The sequence below is a fragment of the Styela clava genome, chromosome 5 (genome assembly GCF_964204865.1).
Source record: "Styela clava chromosome 5, kaStyClav1.hap1.2, whole genome shotgun sequence".
Taxonomy (NCBI): Eukaryota; Metazoa; Chordata; class Ascidiacea; order Stolidobranchia; family Styelidae; genus Styela; species Styela clava.
The window spans coordinates 16314333-16341282 of record NC_135254.1 but is presented as its reverse complement, the minus strand read 5'-3'; the positions used below and the strand labels follow the sequence as shown (position 1 = coordinate 16341282).

At 33.2% G+C, this 26950-nt stretch overlaps 2 protein-coding genes across 5 annotated transcripts; one reads left to right on the top strand and one right to left on the bottom strand.

Annotated features, from left to right (window-relative positions):
* Window positions 1–766: 766 nt before the first annotated feature.
* Window positions 767–12024, top strand: LOC120345062 (kynurenine--oxoglutarate transaminase 3-like). Of its 3 annotated transcripts, none has more exons than XM_039414451.2 (13): window positions 767–914; window positions 1919–1998; window positions 2459–2609; window positions 3220–3369; window positions 3726–3812; window positions 3989–4111; window positions 4375–4492; window positions 5119–5195; window positions 6068–6157; window positions 6447–6633; window positions 7071–7144; window positions 8209–8292; window positions 8950–12024. In XM_039414451.2, the coding sequence occupies exons 1-13, from the start codon at window positions 909–911 to the stop codon at window positions 8995–8997; spliced, it is 1275 nt and encodes a 424-aa protein (XP_039270385.2). In that variant the 5' UTR covers window positions 767–908; the 3' UTR covers window positions 8998–12024. The 3 variants fall into 3 exon arrangements, with proteins under 3 accessions (XP_039270385.2, XP_039270384.2, XP_039270386.2); XM_039414450.2 differs by lacking the exon at window positions 767–914 and adding an exon at window positions 986–1353; XM_039414452.2 differs by lacking the exon at window positions 767–914 and adding an exon at window positions 1435–1562.
* A 750-nt stretch (window positions 12025–12774) lies between these two features.
* LOC120344616 (uncharacterized) lies at window positions 12775–26495 on the bottom strand. Of its 2 annotated transcripts, XM_039413911.2 has the most exons (11): window positions 26232–26383; window positions 25847–26012; window positions 25359–25421; window positions 22884–25193; window positions 21168–21202; window positions 17262–17298; window positions 17097–17144; window positions 16198–16361; window positions 15694–15810; window positions 15067–15258; window positions 12775–14186 (listed from the first exon to the last, which is right to left on the bottom strand). In XM_039413911.2, exons 1-11 carry the CDS (start codon window positions 26295–26297, stop codon window positions 14121–14123), a joined length of 3264 nt encoding a protein of 1087 aa, XP_039269845.2. In that variant the 5' UTR covers window positions 26298–26383; the 3' UTR covers window positions 12775–14120. The 2 variants fall into 2 exon arrangements, 1 of the variants encoding a protein (XP_039269845.2); XR_005569739.2 differs by lacking the exons at window positions 12775–14186; window positions 15067–15258; window positions 15694–15810 and having other exon boundaries at window positions 16341–16361; window positions 22817–25193; window positions 26232–26495.
* Between the last annotated feature and the right edge of the window lie 455 nt (window positions 26496–26950).

Here is a 26950-nt window from a genome sequence, read left to right as displayed (position 1 = left end):
GGGAATCTTGGTTGAAAATGCTAAAATATACGATATATATATATATTAATATAAATGAAGTACCCAGTTACACAACTAAACACGAAAATAAGTAGATGCGAAGCAACTAATTCGAACGGCATTGCATCTCGTATTTAAGTTCGGCAATCTTCATTCGAAAAAATTATTTAATTGACCTATTTATTTCACAACAGAGCGTACAGGTGTAGTAAAATTCTTGGATTTGACGATTCTTTGTCTGCAACGCATTTTTATTTCGAATGACATGGTGTTAAATACAAAACTAGGTATTTTTATATGAAAGAAGGGGGCTGTGGGTTATGAAAGTTTAAAAACCACTTGAATAAAAAAATTACTTATAGAGGGTCATATAAACGATCGATGTCCATCACTGATTTTCTACAGATTGTGGCATGACGCGGTATAAAAAACGTCGACGGAGACTAGGGTTGCCAACCATGAAAAGTTTCAATAAAGGACATAGAATAACGCCATCATTTATTTTGTAACTTGCATAAAAGAACAATATAGAACAATGAAATAAAATTTTTATACGAGCTTAAGAGATATGTTAAAACAATCTTCATGTGTTTTACATTTAATGTTTATTTAACATTGACCCAAACAATGTTAATGAAATTGTTATTTCTTTGGCTAATTGAGCCAGACCAAAGCGAAATTGAAAAAAAATTTAAACTTGCAAATACATGAACGGATGCGGTTTCTAAGAACGGAACAATATCAAACACAGTACTAAAACTATCGGGCGAAACGACGTTGAAAGAATTAAGGACGATTAGCATATTTTCTAAATGCTAAAAAGAACAAGGACCGAAAACTTAATTAACGGATTGTCCTTTGAAATAAAGGACGGTTGGCAACCCTAACGGAGACTCACAATATAATTTATGAATGTGAGTTAGGAATGTTTGCAAGTGTGCAAATATTTTTCTACAAATAATCAATATCCATTTATACCGTATTTAGTTTTGTTGTGCGGAATTTTAGTGGTTTCACGTGGCAGTCATAATCCAAATGACCTGAACAATGAGAATATTGTTGTAAAGATATTACAGAGTTAAACTGAGCTATTATTTGCAAAAGTATGTCCTTCAACATTACCTAATGAATACAGAGGTCGTGATCGGTGGTTCAATTTGTGAAATTATCCAAAGTTGAGGTGTTGACATAAGCCCGGGGGTATTGGATTATCCACAAGTTTTGCTACTGTTTATGATGATTTGTTGCCGTAAAACAGCGGTACAAATATTTCGTCGTAATATTTGTTACGTTGCTGCCAGAAATTTTGGATTAGTCGGAAGCGATCGCTTTTTGGAACCTGTATTTCCATCGGTAAGCAAACTTGGAAACATGCATGTGATTTGCCATTTTTCGTTAACTCGACTGCGTAAACATGACTTGACGAATTGCATATGTCAGTATGTTATTTTTATTACCCGATACTGCGATAAGTCGCAGTTGATGCGCTTTATATATGGCCGTTTCCGATATTATGACACAGCCTTCCGTATTTCAAAGGGAAAGTACAATCATGAAGTAAGGTATTGCTATACTCTGTTCTGAAGGTGTTAGTCAGGGTAGTGCTGTAGTGCTTTACACTGATCACAGTACAGTACTAGTGAATTTTGTGATGTGTTTATGTCTATATCTCATTTTTATCCAAAAAGTGCTGATGTAGCTAATTTAAAATCCACCAGATTCTAGAATTCAGGAATTAACTGAATTATTTATTGATGTATTGAGATTATGTGAATACAGGAATAGTTGATTGGTATTAAGTTCAGTATTATTGAGTATAGTTTTTATATCTATAGCTGCATTATTCTAACTGATTTGCTTTTCAACTATTTAACTTAGTGAACATGATTTTGAAATATCCTATTTGCTTTTTATTAAGATTAATCTTTCAATATCAAGAAAAATGTCTAGTAAAATCCGAGGAACGAAACGACTGGAAGGAACTGATGAAAATGTTTGGTAAGTGGGCCCCACCATAATCTTTCTTCGGACAAACACAAAAAAAAACCTTCAAAAGATGTGTATTTGATTCACTGCAGCCAATCGAACAATGATAAACGACTTCCCAGTTCTGTATTTGGCCATGATCCTGCATGAGGCATTGAAGGATAATTAAAGTTACTTATAGTATTGGTGCACTGACCATTGTTATTCAGATAGCATCAAATGCATCGTAGTCAGTTTTGCATTTCATATGATTTTGCACATGATATTTATTTTGGCAACAACTTTCGATTTAAATTATATAGCTTTTAATTTTTACTCAAAATTTCGTTTGCTCACTGATTCTTGCATTAATTTTTATTTATTCATTTTTTCATCAATTTTATTATATTTTACATTATGTTATGCTGATTATAGAGTTAAAATAAACTTACCTATACTTATCTGAATTTTGAATAATCTTATTATCATTCAGGAATGTCTATACAAAGATGGCAGCTGATTTCAAGGCAGTCAATGTCGGGCAAGGATTTCCAGATTTCAGTCCTCCTGATTATGTAAAGGAAGCACTTGCGAATGCAACTGCCGGAGACAGGCATATTTTGAATCAATATACTAGGGGTCATGTAGGTTGATTTTACAATTCTTGAATGTGAAATTAGAAAATTGAATTGAGGATTTTCTCTTTAAATTTTTCGATTATGGCTCTTTCTATGTAATCGATGGCATAGCAGATTAATATTCATGCAAATTTATAATTTACTTTTCTTCTAATCAGGGCTGGGGGGGCTGGTTTGATGAAATCACAAAGGCCTGGGAGCTTTATTTTTTTTTTTGAAGTTGGGCTCCAGCTTCATCTCTCATTAGCTATTGATGACTGAATGACCAATGTTTTTATTAAGACTTCAAATTTAAAATTGAATTTCTAAAGTTATTTATACCCCACCTTCCGAATTTCTAAAGTTATTTATACCCCACCTTCCAATTTTTTTCTTTGCCATTCATGTTATTGGGAATTATTCGTTTGTAATCCTTCAGTAATCAGTACTCCTGAATCAGTAGTTCAGTAATCCTCTCGCACATAATTATCCTGGACAAGCACAATCAAGATGCACCAATCGTTGAGTTTGTTATGATATATCTATGTACTTTGGATTTGCAAGGAGAATCACAAGTTGGCATTCTATAGAGGACCTGTTTATCAAACTCTTCAACGATTTTATTTTTTGTATCCAGGGTCATCCAAGGCTTGTAAATGCTATATCTAAGTTGTTTAGTCCTTTGATGGGTCGAGATATTGATCCCTTGAATGAAGTTATTGTAACAACTGGGGCATATGGTGCTTTATTCTGCAGCTTTCAAGCGTTCATTGAAGATGGAGATGAGGTGTGATTGAATATTTGCTGTAATATTTTAGTATATGCCTTGCTTGCAACATATTGTTTCAGCAGTCTGTTTTTTTACTCTGATTTTCTTGCATTTTAACGTTAATATTTATTGCCAACTATGTGTATAATTTTTGGTTTCTCCTTAGCTTTATAAGCCATCTCTTTTTTTAAAGACATCACAGGTTCAAATTTCAGGTTTAAATCCCATGCCCATCGCCGCACCATGATCGAATTAAATTGAGTAGGCAATTCTGAACTTGAAAGATATTGGTCATTTCAAATTATAATAGCTCCTTATTTACCAGTAGATCCATTTTACTCCTTATGCCCATAATATCTCTTTGTTTATTTCAGGTTATTATCATTGAACCGTTCTATGACTGTTATAAACCAATGACATTAATGGCAGGAGGAGTTCCTAAATATGTATCTTTGAGGCCTGTAAGTAATTTTTCACTTTGTCATAGTACCATAAAAATACCAAAAAGAACAACAACATCACAACAACAAAACGATTCATACGCACACTTCATGTTTAAAAACTATTTTAATGATGTCACACTTGCTTCAATGATCTTACAACATTACAAACAGTTTTTCTTCTTTGCATTTTTTAGAAAGCTACTGATGGTCAGTCATCAAGCGCTGATTGGGTTTTCGATGAAAAAGAATTGCGATCTGCGTTCAACAGTAAAACAAAAGCAATTGTTGTCAACAATCCTCATAATCCGTTAGGAAAGGTATACATTCAAGACTAAATATGTACTAAAATAAGATTTCGGGGAGAATTAGGTACAAACTGTGATGTTTTAGATTAGTAGGTGTTTAGCACTTATGCCCCAAGTTGCCCCAGGGAATTTTCTTATAAAAGTAAAGAATGTAAACAAAATTGCATTAAAATCAACCCTTTACCTAGTATTATGGCCCCTTTGCAACTGATTAATGGCCCCCATTTGGAAACCGCTGCTATAAATTATCATTTTCATGTTTCTTTTTATTCTAGCTGTACACAAGAGAGGAATTGCAGATGATTGCTGATTTATGTATTGAACATGACGTTCTATGTATTAGTGATGAAGTGTATGAATGGTTACAATATGATGCTAAGCATGTTAGAATAGGTAACTTTCATTCAGTTTTTGCGATCGACTGGGTTTCTGCGAGACTTTTTCTTCTTCTATGCTTTTTCGCCGGTGGATCCTTACAACTATCCTAAGGGATTCAAGAGTCTTGCTGCACACTAATACAAACACATTTCTGTAACGTTTCGGCATACATTATCCAATTACATTTAGTTATTGTCTTTCCAAGCCTAAATATTCGGTGTTGACCATTTTATCTGCTTCAAGTCTCTTGATGTTTGATACCGGAATGTGGGGTTTGCGCTTTTTTATATTGGAGTCAAAGTCTCATAAAAAATAATAGACAATTTTCCAAAGAAACTCAAAATACATCTTGTTGACGAAGCATTATCAAAAGACAATAAAAGAAGGCTTTGATTAACATGTGGTTGATACTGAGAGCCAAAGTCGAATTTAAATTTTTTCAACCCTGTGTCGGTATCATCTTTTGAATTTCTTAATCTTTTTAATATGCTCTCACCCAGCTAGGGTTGTAAAATGTGGTTGTACTTGCCCCATGTGATGAAGGCCTAGTAATTAATTGATAACTGTTTTACAATAAATATTGTACTGATGTTGATTAATTGTTATCTGCTGTAAAATTGAATATATATATTTCTTACTAGGATCGCTACCTGGGATGTGGGACAGAACTCTGACTATTGGAAGTGCTGGAAAAACATTTAGTGTTACTGGTTGGAAGGTGAAATTATAAATATGATATGATAGTATAGCATTATAAATAACCAGGGTTGGTGTTTCAAAATTCTAAGAACAGGTTTTCTTTTGTATCGAACTCACTAAAAACTGGTTCCATCATTCAGAAAACCATGCCAAACTTGTAGCTTTATACCTGTATGTCATGTCACTACGTAAGATAAGATCAGATTTGAATAAATCTAATACATAACTTTAAAAGGCCGAAGAAATTGCTAGTCATCGGATGCGGTGCACGTTTTACCTGGTTCCATTACATTTGAACCCGTGTACATTTGAACCCACGACAATTGCACCTGCATACTATTGCACCTATGGAAATTTTTTTGTTTCACGGATATTTGAACCCATACTAACCCTAACCCATGGGTTTTAGCACCCGCATATAGATTGAACCCGCGGATATACACATGGGTTCAAATGTACGTGGGTTCAAATGTACGGTCACCGTTTTACCTATTTGATAACTTCTTCTAATGCCAAAATCAAAAAATAAAGGGCTTTATGGATTATCACAACATCTCGAGACCGGGGTCACTGAGTATCCCCTGAATCTCACCGCATTTTTTGTCACTTATCCATCATTTATTACTTAATGAAGTCTTCTCATTCATAGCTATACCCACTGCCACTTGCCTATGATTCCTACCGCCTTAATCTTCAAAAAAATGTTTTCTCTTGCTCCTGAATATAACTGTATACTTAATATGAAGGGATTGAACTGGCCAGACCTAAAAGTTGCAGCATTTTTCTGCAGAAAACTGTAAAAGGACTGAGCATGTCAGTAAATAAAGATGTTGACAGATGTATTTTGTATTGTGAAAATAGAAAATGTGTTACATTTGTTTTCATAATTAGATTGGCTGGGCAATGGGAGCTCCAGAGTTAATAAAGCACTTGGTTACGGTTTGGCAGAACAGTGTATTTCATTGCAACACACCTGCCGCAGTAAGTATATATTGTTTTGTTGTTAGGGAGCTTTAATGAACTATCCTATGATGATTTGTCTGTCAATTTGTTTTTACATATTCATATCCATGAGATGGCGAGGCCTGTTCGCCTGTTTAAATAGCAAGGCCTATCCGCCTGTTTGTCACCAGTTAGGACTTAGGAGACAAATCGCCATGGCGACCAATTTAGTCACAATATATTTCTGATTCATGTGGATATATGGTTTTTATGTCCCAATATATTTAGCTCCATTTTTTTTCAAATTGTATCAAATATCTATTTACAGGAAGCTGTCGCTATAGGGATAGAAAAAGAAATGTCTCGTTTTGACTCTCCTGATTGTTATTTTACATCATTGCCAAGAGAATTAAGGGAGAAACGTGACCAAGTTGCAAAATTATTGTCTGAAGTTGGGATGAAACCAATTCTTCCAAACGGTGGATATTTTATGCTAGCAGATATTTCGGGCATAGGTATGTGAATGTCTGATATTATATTCTTGTTGTAGTCCAACTCGCAAGAGGTATCTGAATTATCTCAGTCTTTATCTCAATCATCTTTTACCTTGATGGACGATAAACAGAGAAGAGCGATTGGGGGAGTACAGTGCTGTGAAAACGGAGAAAATTTACAATCGACTCTGACTCTGGGATTGAAAATTCCAAAGTTGAAAAATATTTTTGTCTTCTGCTTCGAACTTCCGAGAAAATGAAATTTTGATAATAAAGACTTTGGCGTATACAAGCCTTGTTTGATAGACGGTTAATTAATAATGCTTACTCATTCTAATAACTAATATAATTTTAGATTTTCTGTAGAAAATTTGTGATTCAATTTCATACAACTACCCTTTGGAAATATGAGTATCATTAGTAATTCTGATGCTAAACCCTCTTTTCATCTATTACAGAGGCAGACTTATCTGGTGAAGAAGGAGAGACTAGGGATGGAAAGTTTGTTAAATGGATGATCAGAAATAAGAAGGTAATAACTAAATAAATGATTATGCAATAAGGTTCAATTTTTGAAAACTCCAGAATACTCGTAAAGATAAAATGGAGAATTGCGGAGAGCTCTCATGAAGTTTAAAACGTGAGAATGCTCATGCACCTACATACAAAGAATCTGAAAGTAAACACAGACCCGGTTAAACCAGGCTAGGAGACTTCAAATTTCTCAAACTCGGCCCTCCAATCGGCAACAAGCTAATTTAATTAATCACTATGTACCTTTCGCGATGACTGCATTAATTTAATGAAAATTCACTATGAATTGTTTAATTTTTTGACAGTTATGCATGGAAATGCTAACAATTGAAAGCGTAACTAAGTATTTTTATAGCAAAAAGGGCCAGAAGTGTTGGGAATCTTTAAAAGGGGGCAACTGATCATGAAATTTTAGGATCACTGGTATAGACCTTTTTAGCTGTCTTTCAAGAACGCTAAACGCTAATCATGCCCTATTCACTCTGATACAAGGATAATGCCTGAAACGCTATGTGACAAAGTAACAAAAATATTCATAAATGTGTATTATAGAGGTGGTTCCAACCTTTTTTTCAAGTGACTCAATTTTTGCAAAAACACTTGATCCAAGGATATGCTCAAATACTAAACAACATGTTGTGCCTTTGTAGCCGAAAAATTCAATTATTAAGACAAAATAATCATTTTTAATTAACATTTAATTAACTAGAAATTACTTCTAAGTGAGAAACCTGTGCTTATATGCCATCAGCGAATTTTCAAATATCTTATGCTCCTCTAATTACCAAATTTAATTTCTCTGTTCCGCGGATTATATGATTCCGAGTCTCTATATCAGTGTTCTTCAAATTGGCACTTTCAAATTTTTCCATGACCTCTTCAAACTAAAGTTTAATATTACAGAAAATATTAAAAAATTATAGAATGAACAATAAATTCAATGATGCTTGCATAGTCTCGCACTAAAAATTGAAACAGGCTCGATTCGCTCCATCATGGGGGTTCGGAACCCCATGTTTGAAAAGCCCTGCTATAGATTAATAACAATTTTTATTGTTCCAGTTGGCAACTATCCCAGTCAGTGCTTTTTACAGTGCCTCACACAAAAAGATGGGTGAAAATTATATCAGATTTTGTTTCTGCAAGGTATTTATACTCTGTTATTTTTCATTATGACTGATATAATCGAGACTTTCAAGAAGAAATAGCGAATGTTGAAATCCTGAATGTCTTTAATTAGAAAATTAAAAAAAAAATGAACGTCTCCAGAAAATGAATGAGGTCGATAGATTGTTTATTGCTCATTGTTTGTAATATTTGAGACATATTTTTACTTGCTTTTAATTCCATTGACTCCATTTCGCTGAGGTCTTAAGTCAAGTCCGAAATCTGAGTCAAATCCGAATTTTAGTTAAGTCTCACTGGCGCTTAGTTGATGACGAGTCTGAGTGGTTTTATTTAGATGACTCGCGTCTCACTCGTGTAACTCAATTTGACTTGAGGACCTTAAACACTAGTGTTTACATCTGTTAAATATGCTGCAAGTGAGTCACGTCAGGTCACAGGTTGTCTGAGTCCAAAGTCAGGTCGATTACTAAGTTTTGACTTACTGGCAATTAGTTCACAAGATGTCAGAGTCTTTACAATTTAGATAAAGCTAGTGATTTTGAGCTTTTGATAATTGCGAAGAGGATAATTCATCATTTTGAACTGAAGGAAATATTCCATATATCCACCCTTATTAATATCTTTATCAACATATTTATAATTCTTTATCAACTCGTTTTCTCACTTTTTATACAGAGTGATGAAACTTTGAATAGCATGGCTGACATTTTGAAACAGTGGTAAAGTAAGTAAGAAGACATAGTGCTTCATTTCAACAAAGGTGACAAAGGGTGTTACTAAAGAAACTCACTTCGCTATTTAAAAAGAATATATATCTCTATAATATGAACTTCTATACTTTGTCTATATTTGCCTATTACGAATGAAAAGCTGGTTAAACATGACACTGTGTCACTGTGTGTTAGTAAATCAGGATTATGAAGAAAGCATAATATCTGCAAATGATGGTCCCCAATCACAGTGATATTTTGCTCTGTAGTTCGTCAAATTATGTTTCGAGTGTTTTAACCCTGTTTTAATATGCTTATCCTGAGCATTTGTTGGCTATATATTCAATATTAGGTATATTGGTTGGCTTTATTCATAATTTGTCATGTAAAAATCATTTATATCTTATATAAATTACAAAATTATAGTCATTTTCAATTATGGTTCATATTTCGAACTTTTAGTATTATATTGAATCTTTTTGTGAGAACTCCCTGAAGGTTTTCACAAAACCTGTTCAAAAGTTCCAATAAATGTTTATTTGATTAAATTTCTCTTCAATTTCCATGACCCAATTTTCAAATTTAGTGTTCTGTGTTATCTAGTTCTATATACATATATTTTTTCCCATTTCATTGCCATTCATTAAACAGAGTTCCTTTATGCCTGTTATGTTCTGCATCATTGGTCATTATTTTGCAAATATTCTGCAATTTATATTGGCTAATATTGATGTAGAATCGGAATGTATTACACCGAAATTGTATTCGATTCCTTGACTTAAATTGTTTAATTTATCTTTGTGAATTATTTTCAAATGATATGTTGTATAATTTGAAGCAATTACATTGCCTTTTATTAAGTTTTATACGGCAACAGAAATTGAAACATATGGTTTGGACTAAAACATATGATTTTGGTGCTTCGTTATCTCTATATTTCGGTGCTTTATGAAGCTTGTTTTTAAGCTAAATTGATCAAAATTGTATTTTTACGGCCATTATGTGCCATGAGACCAGGGGCGCAGCCAGGATTTTTTCAAGGGGGGGGTTACGGTGAAATAAAAACGCGTTTATAGGTCTTTAAAAAGATGTTCCGACGATGGCAAAACAACATGTGCGTCGCTGTGTCTCATTAGCCTTTCTTTGCATGTCCTACTTTCAGCAATCGCCGACCATTCTCTTTGGTCAAAAAAAATCAATCAACTTTTCATTTCAATGCGCCGTTAACTATATTACTGAAAGTGAATTCGTCGCAAATTCAAATTCCTGTGATATTTGCACATAACGCTTCTCTACTTTTAGCGGCGATTTATCAACATATTATTACCAGTTTGTTAATAATGCATGCTATTACTTTTGGCAACAGGGTTAAATTGGTTTATCGTTGTTTCAAGCAAGAAAATAAGCATTTGTTTTTTTCGCTTATTCAGCAATCGTAATTCAAATATTTCCCTGTGCGAAAGAAAGTCTTCACTCCGCGGGGTGTCCTTACGTTTTAGAGTTTCAAAGTGATGCCGAAAATGCCGATGATAGAGAAACACCGACACATGTGGCTATTTGTCGCCAGACCCTGCCCCCTTTGACAGGCGTCAATTCGTTTATTTTGGCATGTCCCATTTCAACCTTTTAGTAATCGCCGATTATTACCCCATTGTCAACAGTTAAATAAAATGCCATCGTCATGATTTTAATTGAAATACCGCAAAAAATGTAAAATAAGAATAGAATGAAATATCAGCAATCATGAAACATTAAGAAATAGCATAAATTAATGATATTTGCCAAATGCCAATGGTTCATAAACTATTTTTGAGTGCGTCACGAAATATCAATCCATTTCCAAAATAAATATATTTGATGTTCCCGTATTTATAACTTCATAAAACGATTACAATCATTTAAAAACAAGCTCATGTATCGTACTGATTTGGAACGTCTTTCAATGTAAAACTCTTGCTTGTTGCAATTAACTGTTAATAAATTCTAATTTTTATTGCAATGCATCGAGACCTATATTACTGAAAGTGAAATCGTCGCGAATTTGAAATCCCGCGCCCGTGATAGCTGCATTCTGCGCATAGCGCTTCTTCACTTTCAGCGATAATTTAACTATAATAATTTAATTATAATTTAATAACATATTGTTACCAGTTTATTGGAAAGATCTGGAAGACAACGCATGTAACTGCTTTTCGCAGACAGACGAGTTTGCTACCCAAAAATCTCGAAGATTGAACATTATTCTTTAAAAAAAAAATTTCCCGAAGATTGAACATTATATTACGATACTTTTTACTCGAAGATTGAACATTATTTTGCAATGCTTTGTTTTCGAAGATTGAATATTATTTTATGACACCTTTTTTCGATGAACCATACATTTCCAATAATTCATTTTGTCTGTTATTTGCTTATGATCCTGGTGCCATCGCTTGTTAAAGATGCACTACATAACTAAAATTCGTAATTAGCGATAAGCCGATAACCAACGATAACGTATGTGATTAAAAGTATGGATGCGTTGAATGTGGCGAGGCGAGAGCGCGCTTGTGGAATAGTTTTGACGGCAATAGTGTGATACGTCCGTTGCTATTTGTGTCAAGTGAAAGGTAGTACAATTGTATTTAAAAATGTTTAGTGTAGATTGTCACTTCCGTGACCCCCCGCTGGCAACTAGATCCACTGCCGCGTAACAGCGATAACGAATCGTAAACATAAATAATAAATTAGGACGCTGGGCGAAAGTGATAACGCAAAGAATAAAATTATTGCAAGTAAACGTAAACTATTGAAAAAAAAAAAAAGATTCCAAAGGGGGGGGTTACGACCCATGTAACCTTCCCCCTGGCTGCGCCCCTGCATGAGACGTATTTAGTAGTTACCTCGCTGGAATATTAGCCTATGAAACGCTGCAATTGTTTAAAATAGTTTTTGCTCTATCATTTCATATGCTAAGTAATGTTTATGCTAATTTTGTTTAGATTTCGAATATCGGTTAATTATGAATAACTTGCTTATTAATAAACGATTCATCAACTTACTTGCTATTTGAGTACTTAGTGTAATAATTCACATCAAGTTTGATGACTGTTCGGAGACTGTTTATATATATTAAGAGTTAACCGCATTTAGAAATTCCCAGTAAAACAAGGAAGTTCCTATGTAGCCATGTGTTAGCCAGAAACATAAAATGTACTAAGCACAATTTCTTGTTAGTTTTTTCATTTATACGACGTATTTGTAGACCTGCTGCTCAAAACAAGACTCCACACAAGCAGCAGATATGTATGATATTGCCCATCGCATTTATTACACACAGGCGGAGGGAGCTGTTAGGTATGACATTTGAATTTTTAACCTGTGATGCCATCGTAGTTAAGTCTAACGCTTCATCCACTGGGACGACACGTTAAAAAAAAAGGAAATCCACTTATCACTCTCACACAAGAATTAATCACACAGAAACCTATATTTTATTTATTTTTACTTGACACTAACCAGATCTCTATGCAATACCAAAGATCATTAGTGTCAATTATATTCAACTTTTCATCCGAGATGCCTCAATAAACTGGCCTAGGGAATTTTCACATATATTACCCTAATTTGTTATTGAATGACAGTTACATTGCAAATAGCAATGCAAATATAGCATGCAGAACTATATACCGGTATTTGTTTTATTCTTTTAAAAAAAAAAACTAGATTAAGGCAAAGCCGAGCATACTCATACTGCTCTCCTAGCTCTCTCTTCTCATACTCAACAAATATACTCAAAAAGAGACACAAATGCAACCATGTTCTATATTTCACATTCAATGTTATAACTCTATATTATATATTTATTACAATAATAACAAATTAGGAACTAATGTACTGCAAAATATAACTTTTTGGATATAGTTTCTCAACAAATAATTATTAAAAAATAGTAACTGCAACGTTTGAAAATTAGTAGACAATAAAATAAGCGTGGATAATCTAATCATAGAACAGTACTCTGTTTTCGACATAAGGTTAAATGGATGAATCAGATAGAAAGATATAAATTTTGTGAGGTTTTTGAGTTGGCTACATAAATTATTTGTATAACTTATTTGGACGTCTATTGCTCCGAAAAAAAGCTAAACACAAGGTGAGTATCTATTGTAATTAGGAAGGACAAGAATCCTTCTGTTTTGGCAACGTCTACTCAATTTCTAACACCCTGGGTGAGATGGTGGGCATGGGATTCAAACCCAAAATTTTCAATTAACCCGCATTGCCATCATAGTTAAGTCTAATGCCTGATTAAGTCTAATTTGGGGGTTACCCCTCACCCACCACGACACCCACAAAATAATGGAAGTAAAACATAAATGTTCAGTAATGAATGCAATTGCATGTTTCAGTGGTTTTTAAAATAAGTGGACGATGAAGTGGTGAAAGATGAAGAATATCTACTATAAAAATACTAAATTCTTCATAATGAATTTTTGTGCAAATCGGCAGGAACAACTACTTATAAAATGTTCTACATTTTGCTTGAGATAGTTTCCTCTATGAAATTGTCATTTTTAAAAAAGTTTCCAAAAATATAAATGTTATAATTCTCTCAATCAGAAAGAAGTCAAATTCAGGATTAAAAATGAATACAACATGTTCAAAATGACAAAAAATGCTAAAAAAAGTGTATTCAGTGATTTACATCCTATTTTATACATAATGGAAACATGCAATGAGAGAAATGCTTCATTTAACTTTGCTGTGGAACTCTGAAAAAACTAAATCCGGTCTAAGTGTGCCTTTATTGTATATATTTTTAAAATAAAATAAAAAACGGACCGCAATTTTTTTCAATTCATAATAAACAACTTTTTGAATAAATGTGTTATGCACAACAGCACTAGGCATTTTTAAATTAATTGTATGCTTATTAAGCAAATATATGTCCAGTAAGTTGAAAATTTTATTTTTCAGAAATTAAAATTGCAAGGAACTGCAAGAATTGAGTACCATCTATTAACACCTTGAAAATTAAATATTAAAATGCTCTTATACATACTCTAAAATACAAATGATATATTGTGATAAACAGGCAGCTTTTGCGAAAACTCAAAATGTACTGCATGCAAGTCATACAAAGAAAGTGAAAAATTATAGTTTATCAAATACTGCTTGAACTTCAGCAAACACGTCATCAACGGATTGTTCAGAATTTATCTAAAATTAATAAATACAAAATAATTTGAATAAAAAATTGATATGACAAATTTAGAGAGGAATGCCTATGAGTAAATTGGTGCGACATCATGAGAATCTGAAATTACCAAAAATTAAATTGTTCCAATAATTAGCTGATTTCAGTTATGTCCAAAATTTTATAAAGTATGGAAATGCATTTGATATGTATGATATTGTAGCATGGGAAGCCAAATGGAATAATGCTACTTCAAAAAACAAGAGAGCTATGCTCAAATATATGGACACGTAGCGCCACCCAATGGCAATAATTTTGATGACGTCATAGCGAATAAAAAAGTAATAGCCTTCTGGAGAAAAATTTTATCTTCAACCACTGAAAATTTCAAAGCAATTGGTCCAGTATTCGGAGAAAAAAACGATTTTTTAAAAATGGAGACGGAGACAAATAACAATAACAACAAAATTTTGAAACGATCGTTATGTCCACTTCGTGTCCAATAAGTCTTGTATTGAATGTTTAGGCTTTTCTTTTTAATTATACTTCGATTTATACACATTTCACTCCTTATCTTATATAAAAATAATGCCCGCAACTAAGAATACGCCTGAAACCGATTAGAGAGTAGCTTTCCGTATGTGATTTCTAAATTTTTATGCGTCACTCATTCACGCTTTTTGCTACGAACAAGGCTTTAAACAAGCAGCCACTGGTATTTAACGATATGAAAAGGATTACTATCACACGGAAAGACGGGATTTTCTCTGTTCGGCATTGTCAACCCAATTTATTACACCCTGGGTGAGGTAGAGGGCATGCAATTTAAAGCTGATTTAGGCCATCCAAGCTGGTTTTCTTGTTTTTTTTTTTAATTAAATGATCTTATTCTAGATTACTCACCCTTCGGACTTTTTGTTGTTTTTCATAATGAGAAATAACAGGTTCTGTCGATTCCACAAATGTTTTTAATCGTTTTCTAATTGTTTCTTCATTATCATCTGCACGACCACTTGTCTCTGCTCGTTTGAGAAGCCTTTTCACCATAGTTTCTTGTGATGAGTCAATCCACAAAACAAATGTACATGGAGAAATCTGGAGAAAAAAGTGTAATTCGGTAATGAAATGGAAAACATTAAATAATTTGTTATTGATTTTTTTATTTTCAGTAATTAAAGATGATTGAAGTAGGCTAAAACTTTCATTTTCATTTTTTTTATCCTAGAGGGCCCGATATTTCACTAGAGAGTTTGATGTTTTATTGCAAATCATTCACTTTTTATGAAACATGAGAACACTTTGTTCTGCCACACTTATCCGTGTACGCCACGCTTGTCTAGGTACGCCACGATTGCCTACGGATTTTTTCAGCAAACTCGAGGGTTCATCTCAACTAGCTTCTATCATACCAACAACAATACACGATCTATGTCCATATATTTGAGACAAGCTTTGAATTAAAAACTGAGTGAAGTAATCCAATAAAAATTTATACCGGTAATCGAAAATGCTTTCACATATCTCAGTTACCGTATTTTCAAACTCGATTCCCTGTTGAACGTCTCTCGGATATCCATCGATTAAAAATCCTTTAGAATGATGAGCGTGTTCCAACATGTTTTTCTTTATTAATTCAAGTACTGTAGACTAAGAAAAGAAATTTATTAATTGAAGACTGAAAATTAAAAAAAAGATGAATCTATAGCAAGATTTAGTACCAATTCATCATATTGACATGCCTGCATTTGCATATATATTACAGAAACTGAAAAAAAAATTGCAACAAAGCATGGTTGGGGAGCTAAGTCGAAATTAGAAAGGCTCTGTCTAGGGTTTTAAATTTAAAAATTTAACTTTTTTCAATTGTAAAGATTTAACCTGAGGCAATTAATAAAGATTAGGATAAATGTTAAATTAAAATTAATTTTGTTTTCATAAAATACATATTTCATTAATCACATTGATTTAGAATTTTGTTAAATCTTAATCCAATATACATCCTTAACTCCAAATAGAAAAAAAATTGATTCTTACCAATGGTACAAGTTCTCCTCTCTCCATTATCGCTGTCAATTCTTTTCCTTTCTCAGAACCAGATGCAACTTCCGCTCTCAAAAGATCACCAGATGAGAAATGAGTGAATCCATACTTTTCTTTGATTTTATCACATTGTGTTCCTTTGCCTGATCCTGGACCACCTGATATGAATAAACAACAATAAGAATAAGATTATAAGAAACTCACATGCAAGATTTCAATTAGTAGGCTTGGTGGCCTAGTGGTTAAAGCATTAGACTTGATAACGATTATGGCGGTAAAATCTCAAACTGAATAGACGATGCTAAAACGGAAGGTTCTGGTTCTTCCTAACTCTATTAGCCCCTTATGTAGCTATGGCTGCTTGTGCAGGGCCTTTTTTAGAGCAAAATGCATATAAATAGGTCGTATAAAAATATACGCCTAATTTATCCTAGATGATTCTGTCCGATAACACCCTATTTTATGCCTGATCATTTGTCTGGTTACCAGTCAAGATTGTTGACGCAGAAATTGTTCCAGATGCAGTAACTAATGGTTAAAGCGCTAGATTTGAGAGTTAAGACCTCGTGTTGATATGCCAAGGCCTGAGTTTCACCCAGGAGTAATAAATTGGGTAGGTAATGCCCAACTGGAAAGATTCTGATTATTCCAAAACAAAGTAACTCCTCATCTATCAGTGGCTGTTTGTGCAGAGCCTTGTTCAGGGCAAATCAAAACTACCATTTTCTGTACAGTTTACGATTCATGACGTCTAAGCTGGTATCTAATATCTATCTTTATTAATAAAAAGCTTAATGACAACTTTTTAGCTTGAAGACAATGATAAGTCTTTATAATAGAACTAGCATACCATTCTACTTTAGCAAAATAAATTTCAAAAAATATGCACTCACCAACAACAAACACAATAATCTTGGATTTCAGTTGCTGTGATGCAGGTGCTGAAAATAAACAGGTTGTGAGACTTTTTTAGCATGTGGGATGCCTCTCAGCAAATCAATAGGCAGAATGTGAACAAAACTCTCTTGCTTTGTATGGAATGTACGGTAAGAACTTACCCATATCTGTATTGTTTTCTTGCTTGTTTTCCGTTTCCTATGCAAAATAAATTATATATGTACTCTGTAAAATTAATATTTATAATATACCAATACAGTCACAGGAATTAATTGAGCCATCTTGTATTATCAGTTTATTCAAACTATTTTATTCATCCTCACTCATCAAATGTACTCAGTATTTTTCAAATTCTCATACAGCCTAACATTTTCCTGCTTGAATTAAACCATAACATGTACTTTATAGAACTAGTCATTCCTTTAACATCTATCACAATAAATATTACAGATGATAAAAAAGTCTAAATCAGTGGTTATAAAATTTTTATGATAGTTGGCCCTCTCCCGATAGACTCTCAACACTTATTTTCCGTGGAAATACTTAGTTTTGCTTTCAAGACATTTTCATCAGTTATTTTATAGGTTTAATAATAATGAAGAACCCAACAAACAAAAGCAAAAGAATAAATGCATTACGATCAAAGAATTTGAAAAAAATCACAGTTTTTTACTTTAAATTAATGTCATCATCGCAATGGTACCTCGGATATGCCTTTGCTGGTGGACCCTCATGTACCTCAATGATATCTGTCTAAATTATTACCCTAGTTACAATATATAACATGTCCTTCACTGTATGGATTAGGAGGACTTGATAGTCATTTTGCAGGAAGTTCAATTTCTCAATAATAAGCGCCCAATTGATGTAGATTTTGCATTTCTTAATGTGGAGAAACTAAGCTTGTCTAAATCATAACAAGTGCTTGAAATAGTTAAATATAGGGTGACCCCAAAAAATGAGTATCCAGGTCATTTGAAACATATTCTAGATAGAACATAACTTTTGTTCAAATAGTTCTCGATTTGGGTACAATCATACACAAACAACAGTTCTAATGTCTAATACATTTTCTTCATTTTCGAAGTAATTACGTTAAGCAATTTATGAGTTCTGTTTTTTTTTTTCAGGTCACCCTCTACAATGAAATAAACTATTCATTTCATTGATTATTAGAAATTATTTAGTAAGAAATTGTTAGTTTTAACAGTTGTCACAAAATGGCCAAATATAAATATATACCGGTAAATCTCAATTATAATGAGTGAGGAAAATAAACTAAAAAAATTGCAAATCCATATATGGCATATACATGTATTGAACTTTCGGGCAATACTTTTAAAACACTTAAGCTAATAATGACCAATTCAATCTGATAATGCCCTATTTTAAATGTCTCGAAAGGATGGAAATATAAAATTCCAGATTCAATTATATTTTTGACAGAATGTATCTGGGAGTACTAAATTAACATTTGAGCATCTCTATCTGTAAATGCTTCCATGATTCTGCAACTGAATACTATCTGAATTCTATCTAACATTAACTTCAAGAACAACGCTCAGCTTCAAATGAAACATTATCAAATATGCATGAACAGAATGACATGAAGCCCTGTATTCTAATGCTCAGTAATAACCACATATAGTTCATGCATTGACTGTACGTATAGATAAGATAATCCCATGAGATTGTATGCCAGATATTTCATTACAAATGCATGGAGAATTGCCATACTGCATGGTTAATTATCTTTCAACATACACACTCGGATCTTAGTAGGTTATATATAACAGTATGAAATATCAAGTATATACCATAGGTAAAATTACTTTAATGGTATTATTCGTACAATTACTAAACACGCTTGTAACATAATAGTATAATTTCTAAATTATTCCATACCCATGTAGATAACATATTATTTTTGTATAGATGTATCCTAACAGCAGATTAAGCATTACTGATTTTTTTGTATATTATTACCACAGAGGCATATTCAAAGATATTGAGAACAAATAATTTATAATTGCAGATACTGAAAGAAAAAATATCAGTTGGGGTAAACTAACTTTTCTTTGCCTTTGCGCAAATGGAGCCATATGCGTATATTGCAAGACTGCTGTGGTGAAAATGAAGATGGCTATTCTTTTTAATTCAAGAGTTGAATGTATCTGGGTAATGTATCTGGTAAAAAATAGTTTTACCAGAATTCAATTCTATTAAAACTATTTTTTTACGAAATGACTTATTATAAAGAAATCTTGATTTATGTCCAGTTTAACAATATTACATTTTTTTAAATTTAGCTTATGAATTGAAATGGTCAAGATGAAAATATTCAAAATCAGTTTTTTTTTTAAAGAATTCCGCTCCAAGATATATTTAAAGCATCCACCGACTCGAGAGAGACAATTTCAACTTGAAAGCAAAACTGTAGCAGGTACCACTAGGATACCAAGAACTCTAAAATAACTTGAGTCAATAACAAGTCCATGCATCTGAAAGTAATACCTGGTTAACTAATCTTAACCCAATACCCTGGTAACCGGACCAGAAGCCGTAATTTTCCATATAATTGAGCCATCTTATAAACTTTCCTCTCTCCAGAGATAAATATACACCTGTTATTCTATCCTAAACTTCAGTTTTCCATTTCATATACCACAGCTGTCTCCTCAAAACCCACTAGTTTGTAAGTTAGATTACTATCATTTTTCGGTTTATATCCACTAAATTAACCTTGTAGCTGTTTAAATATCACAGCTTCATGAAAGGCATAACATTTACTTTTGTTATCTAACGCCTCCATTAATTATCACATCAGCTCATCAAATTTGAATTACTAAGTGAGAACAACTTGACATTCAAAATACTATTCATCACTCCTGCTCTTTATACATTTGCCTTTTTGATAACCAACAAATTTGAGTAAATGTTTTGCCTCTTTCTAACAGCATCACATTACATATTTCAGGAACAAATGCATTAAAAAAACCTCAATAAGCGCAGTTTGTGCAAACTAATAACATGAATGCTGGCCAGAAAGGAAGTACTACCATCATTATGCAGCAATATTGCTGCATTCCGTTGAATGTATTTGACTCACATCCTTTTATATAAACGACTTTGTAACAGTGTTCACACAAACAAGTTGTTATTACCCTGAAGCAAAAGGTAGGGTTGATCAAAGCTTCTATGGTATAACTATCCTTTGAGAAGAAACCAAGCATATCAGATATTACAATACAAATGGATGGAACTCAGTCAACCATAGCTATTCTGTATTTTTTGTATTGTGTGAACATACAGTGAAATAAAGTAAATTTGACCTAAATTTGGTAGACAATGGTATTGAAAAGCGAAGTTTTGACAAAGTGGTCAGCAAAAGCAAGAGAAGTTTTCACACATGTATATAATGTCTTGTTTCATATCCAAAAAAGCTTAATAATATAAGTAGATTTCTATAAATAATAAGCTACTAAATTTGAGTGGAACAAAATCTATCTCTGCATATTTGTTTATAATATAACTTGCTGTTTTTGTTGGCAATTATGAGAATTGAGCTAGAGACATCCAAGCTTTAATACCAACAAAGTTTGGTCTAGCACTCTGAGTACTCCAAAGCCAGAGTTTCTTAAACTGGGCTCCCACCCCCCTTAGAGGAAACAGATTGATTCTGAGTGGTCACAAGCAAAGGTCAGTACCATTTGTATTTAATACATAAATTTAAAATAAAATAACTATTGTTTGTTTGATTCTTTAATATTGCATATTTTGTTCTTTTACTTCAGTTTGTTGGTTTTTTATTATAAAACATTCTGAATAAAACAACTGACGAAAACCTGTGAAAAACCAAGTTTGTCTTTTTGTTATTGAAAAGCAGGGGCCCATTGAGTGTTGATGGTCTTCAGACGGGTTTACCAAAACTCTCGTAGTAGGGATAAAATCCATTGGCACACAAAGAGGAAGAATTGTTTATACTTCAGTGGCCCATACCAGAAATCCAATTAGATCCATGGGAATCTGAGCTAAAGAATTTACGGTAATACCTGTCAGTTACTTACCAAAGTCGGTGAAGGTGTCTGAAGTTTTCGTTTACCTGTAAAATTAATATTCTATTTAGGAGATTTCGCATAACGAATCACCAGAGCTAAATATTGTTTGTTTCGGATGCCTTCAAGTATTGCATAAGAAGATATTCTCATTTGTAATAGATGGACATATATCATGAAATCATTTAATTTGAAGTTAATTATTTACTATAACCAATTTGAAAGATAGTTTATAATACATTCCTGATATTTACCGTATATAAAACTTATATTTCGAGCAACATGCAGAGATATAGAAACTATGAAATGATTAATTACTCAGAGTGTAGACAGACAAGATAAATTATGGAAATATTGATAGAGTAACTTATATTTAGCTTATTACTCGATTCAAAAAAAGAAGTATGAAATTTAAGAATGCATGAAATACAGCATATTACTAATATTTTCGAGTTTTCAAAGACCAGAATTTCTTATATTGATATCTAAGCATTTGTTTGACAAATTGGCTCAAAAGTTTTAACCTTTGAAAATTTTTTTATTCTGCTGTAATTTACTGTCACAAAAAAAAACAGTGTTAGTTCAGAATTCCCAATCGTGGAATGTATTTGCAATATTTATCTATAAGACCTACAGGAGTGGAATATAAATATTGAATACCGACACTTAGATCAATATATTAAAGTTTACAGCAGAATAAATGTATATGATGTTTGCACTGGTAAATGTATATGGTAGTAAGTGAACATCTTTTTGAAGTTAAAAACATTTGTATTCACAATTACAATGCTACTACAATTTAAGTGAACAGAACAGGAAATAAAGTGCTGAAGAATAATTCTAGCCTATTTGATAAGAAATTCATAAATCAACTGAATCCGCACTAAATAGCCTAGAAGCTTCCTATTCTTAGCGATGGTCCCGAGTAAAATGTAATAACTCATAGCCCTGCGTGTGCAATGGCTTAGTAGTTAAACCGTTGGACATAACCACTGTTGAATAGAAGTCCTTTAACCCAGAGTTACAAAATAATTCAACTTACAGGTCATAGGGTCTCAAATCGAGTCAATTAATTGGTCTTACTGGCGATTTGTTGAGGCAAGTTCGAGTCATTCTTTTTCTCTATCCCAATTAAATTTGAGTCTTTGTAATTGGTGACTCAAGTTGAGTTAATTACTCGAGCAACCAACACTTGACCAAACTATCTTTAAACCTAAGGATGAAAGTCCGGGTTTAAACCACACTTTCACCACCTCAAGCAATTCCAACCCATGAAGATTCCAGTCATTTTATAAATACCGTAGTGGTTCCTACCGTAGTGGAGCACTGTTCAGAGTGATTATGTGATAACATCTTTTAATGAAGAATGATTATTTAATAATTAAAATTTCTTGCAAACCAGTAATCAATATCTGGATTGTGAGATCTAATTACATTTAACATAGAATAAGTATTTTTGTAAAGCAGCCAACAAACATAATTTTGATGGAGAACTTGATTAGAGAAGTTTTTAAGAAAAGATTCAATGTCAATACCTGATGATTCATGCGAATTTAGCAATAAAATAAACCTAAATTACGAATTTGTATTCAAATAGAATCATTCATGTACTACCAGAAATTAATGATATAAATTACTTATTCAAGAAATAATTTTTTTACATTCTACAATAGTGCGGAAGACTACGCTTGTCTACAATGTATTGCGTGCATGATGCAATACACCAACCATCAGGACTTGCATCAGGTTGGCACAGTTGGTCATTTTCAGTCAGCTGCTTTTTATCAGATTCCTCCACTGCCTGTTTGTCATCCGAGGGTGTTTGGAGAGGATTGGGTGGGTCAGGTTTTGGTGTGGGAGATGATGAAATAGGACTGGGGCTACTGGAATTGTCAGGTTCCGCATAATAATCAGTGGCTGAGTTTGCGAGATTATCTGTAGTGTATTGCTTCTCTGTATTTTCGGTGTTTTCTCCCTTCCCAGAATAAAGATTGGTAGTTTTATTGTTTGTAAATTCATCTTTTTCAGCTTGTCTTACGTCGGGTGTTTTGGTTACTGCAACATCCGTCGAAGAGACAGAGTTTGATCTTTTCAATAGGATAGAATCTTCTGATTCAACGACATTAGTCGGCGAATTTTCAATCTTTTCTATCTTTTCCTCTGCTAATGGGTATTGCAATTCCTCTGTATAACTATCATTACCATTTTGGTCATTTTCATTGACTTGGATAGTGCTATTGGGTTCACTCAATTTTGAATCCGCCAACTCCTGAGGTTTGTTTTCAATAGGAGTTGGTTTAAAAGCCTCATGCTTTTGAGTGCTGTCATCCATGGGATTCTTATATTCTTCTGTCGAAGGGGTTTGGTGTTCCTCTTTATGACTATCAGTATTCTTTTCAGTATTTGCATCATCCTGAACTTTTTTATTTTGTTCACTCAATCCAGATTCAGTCGAGTTTCGAGGTTCATTTTCACTTGGAGCATCAATTGACTGTGTGTTCTCATTAATTGGATTGTTGAAATCCTCTGTTGATGAGCTTTGAAGTTCCTGCTCAACGTTTTCAGTGCTCTGTTGATCATTTACAGTGTTTTCAACAATACTAATCTTTTCACTTTGTACATTATTAGACAACTCTTCAATTTTCTTTTGTTCCAATGATATTTTTTCATCAGAGGTATCATCTGCAATAAACGCAGGGTTGCTTTCAAGCAGTGGTGTAGCATTAATCAGTTCTGGTTCCTGATTTGGTTCCATTTCTGTGTCCTCAGTAGTCGGAGATTTTGGCTCTTCATTACAAGAAAAGGTATTTTGACTAGTAACTTCTTCTACTTTACTTTCAGTTTGATCTTTTATTTGTTTGATATCTAGAGGAGGTTCAACTTCGTCATCGTCTTCTACTTGAAACTGATTTTCGATGAAATTGATTGATGAAATGTGATTTGACTCCATTGGAACATCTTCTGAAAATACTATCTTACCCGATTCAAGTGTATTTTCTTCACTTTGAGGAATTATTTGTTTCACTTCACCATCTTCAACTTTCTCAGCATCTTGGTGATTCTTCACAGAATTCTGTTTGTTATCAATAGTTTCATTTTCATTATTGCTTCGATAGCTGATCATATCTCCAGTTTCTGGGTCAGTGTATCGTGGTGAATTCTCTGGGGTCTTCTGTACTTTGTTGGCATCACAACTATCATTATCAGTACTAGCTGGTTGGTCGACAATTTGAGACTCATCTTTCAGAGATTCAGTTGGAGATGGAGCTTTCGGATTCACTTCCCCATTAATCGCATCTTTGTTTTCTACAGAGATTGTATTGGCCTGTTCTTCAGGCTCATTATCTGACATATCCTTCACTGGTGATTGATTGATGACAACGCCAGATTCAGGTTTTGGTTCATCACTTGAGGATAGAGCTGTGGGACTGAGAGCCGCTGATTGTTCTTCTACGTCCTCAGTAATTTGTTTGCCTTCGTGTTGATCAGTAAACTTGTCCATGTTTTCTGCTTGGGATATGTCCTCATCTTCCACAGAATAGACTGGAGATTTTTCTCTTTTTTCAGAAACACTGCTTTCATTTTCGGAATCTTTACTTGGATTGCTGGGCTGAGAAGTATCGCCAATTAAATCTTCTGCATATGTTTTTGCGGGAGTGATTTCTCTATGCTGTTTATCATTATTTGGTAAGCCTGTCTTAGATTGAACCTCTTCTACAATATCGGAGTTAGATGTCCAATTAGGTGTTATGGCGTCAATATCTGGTGATTTCGGTCTCTGGGTATCATATTTTAAGCTTGCGCTGGCATCCTCTGGAATTGGTGAACCCACAGGGGTTTGTGGTAAAGATGCTTCGGATAAAGAAGACACAGAATTCTGCTTGGTAACAGTTGGTGGAACAGGACTATGTGAAGGAGGTGTGGGTAAACTATCTATCATTTGCTGTTCAGAAGGGACGGGGGTCAAAGGGGGAGCGGTGGGAGTCAAACAAATAGGGAATGGGTAGTGAACAGATGACAAGGCAGTTTCAATTGTATCTGTAAATTGCAATCAAATAGGAAACAAAAAAAATCAAAACAAAAAATGATATATTTTCAGTCAACATAAATTGGTAACAAAAAATTTCACAACAATTTTTTGATCTCCATTCAAAAAGATAACTGAGATTAAGGTGTAAGAAATAAAAATGAAAAAAGTTGTACCTTTTAATGGTGATCCAATTGGTGGCAAAGGACTCTTTCTGTTAAGCATACTGTTTGGAGTTTCTATACATAAAAAACATACAATTAAAGTGAAGATTTTAGCTGGAAATATAAAAAAATACATGACAGATTTCTAAGAAAAGAATTATTAGCAGAAGGTGATTTCTGTTTCAAATACTATGCTACAGCTAATCAAGAAGTTAGCTTCAACAAACAATAATAAACAATAGAAAAAATGAGTTTCATGATATGACCTAAAAAAATGATTTTGATTACTTGGCCGGTTACAGTTAATCCCGTTCATATATGCCGTGTTAACACAATGTTTTGTCCAGCTTCAGGTTTAAAAGTACCTGATGTAAAAATTTGAGATTGTAACTCCAAATCAGTAATTGAAAACTGATATATTAATATATAACACTATATAGATCATGTTGTACAAAATCATGATATAAAATTATAAACAACAAAACTGAAGTTTTGTCCACCTGTTCGAAAAATTGGACTCTGTGATACAGGTGGAAGGAGATTAGAAACAAACGAGTCCCATTGTACTTTTGAAACTCCACCAAGTTTTTTTGCTCTTTTTGCACAGAGAGCAATGTATTCCAGGGGATCATCTGGTCTTTCATGAATCAATCCAATCATAATACTCTAAAAATTAAGAAATATTATAATAGAAAACTAAGTGTTAGAAATTTTATAGGTGTTTTATGCATTCGCTCCAACAAATATAATAATACATAAAGAGCTATTAAGTTTTTGAATAATTAGAACTTTTAGAACTGGTTATCGAGTAGAGACACTCGTATTCCTCGCCATATAAAATACATATACTACAATTTCAATGAGACTGATATAATTTTAAGTTACCTCCATTAGTTGTGGGATATTCTTTTTTAAGAGGTAGTCTTGGCCTTGCGTCGGAGTAAGGGCCATGTTTGAAATACAGATTTTTTAATAATCTTCAAGCTTTATGATGAAAAAAATCCATATTTGTCATCACAAGCATTTGTTGTTCATATATAGAAATCCATCGAAGTATTGATTATATCCCATAGTCCATCATTGTATACCATTATGTCCAAGTTTTTCAGAAAGTATAAATATTATTTTAGTGAGGTAGGGTGGAAATAGAAAAATAGTTTCACTAATTAGACAATTACCCATCATATTAAATCAGCTGATCAGAGTTTGAGGGGGGGGGATATTTAGGGTTTTAGAAAAACATTTTGTATACCAAATTTAGTTATATCCCGAGTGTTATCATGTCTTTGTGAAAAAGCATTTTGTTTGGCATATTTCTTATAGATAATTCAAGAAACAAAAGATTGAAATGAATCTATATCAAACATACCATTCTGCCGTCGAAATGTTGCAAAAATGTTTACAAATTTCGTTCAACAAGTACTTGAACCCTGAATTAACTTACTTTCAGTTTTAATGACTAGATAGTGTAACAAATTTTGTAATAACTTCTGCTGCTGTTATCTTGTTTGAATCTATTTCTATCTGTGGACTAATTCATTAGTTGTTGTTGACTAATTTACTACTTCAGCCATATATTAGACTTCTAGAATCCAGACTCCAAT

Coding starts and splice junctions, on each gene's coding strand:
- LOC120345062 (XM_039414450.2), top strand. CDS start 1,234: ATGATGATTTGTTGCCGTAAAACAGCGGTACAAATATTTCGTCGTAAT. Junction 2,610..3,219: donor ATCAATATACTAGGGGTCAT/GTAGGTTGATTT, acceptor TTTTGTATCCAG/GGTCATCCAAGGCTTGTAAA. Junction 3,813..3,988: donor AATATGTATCTTTGAGGCCT/GTAAGTAATTTT, acceptor TGCATTTTTTAG/AAAGCTACTGATGGTCAGTC.
- LOC120344616 (XM_039413911.2), bottom strand. CDS start 26,297: ATGGCCCTTACTCCGACGCAAGGCCAAGACTACCTCTTAAAAAAGAAT. Junction 26,013..26,231: donor ATATCCCACAACTAATGGAG/GTAACTTAAAAT, acceptor CTTAATTTTTAG/AGTATTATGATTGGATTGAT. Junction 14,187..15,066: donor AACAACAAAAAGTCCGAAGG/GTGAGTAATCTA, acceptor TATTAATTTTAG/ATAAATTCTGAACAATCCGT.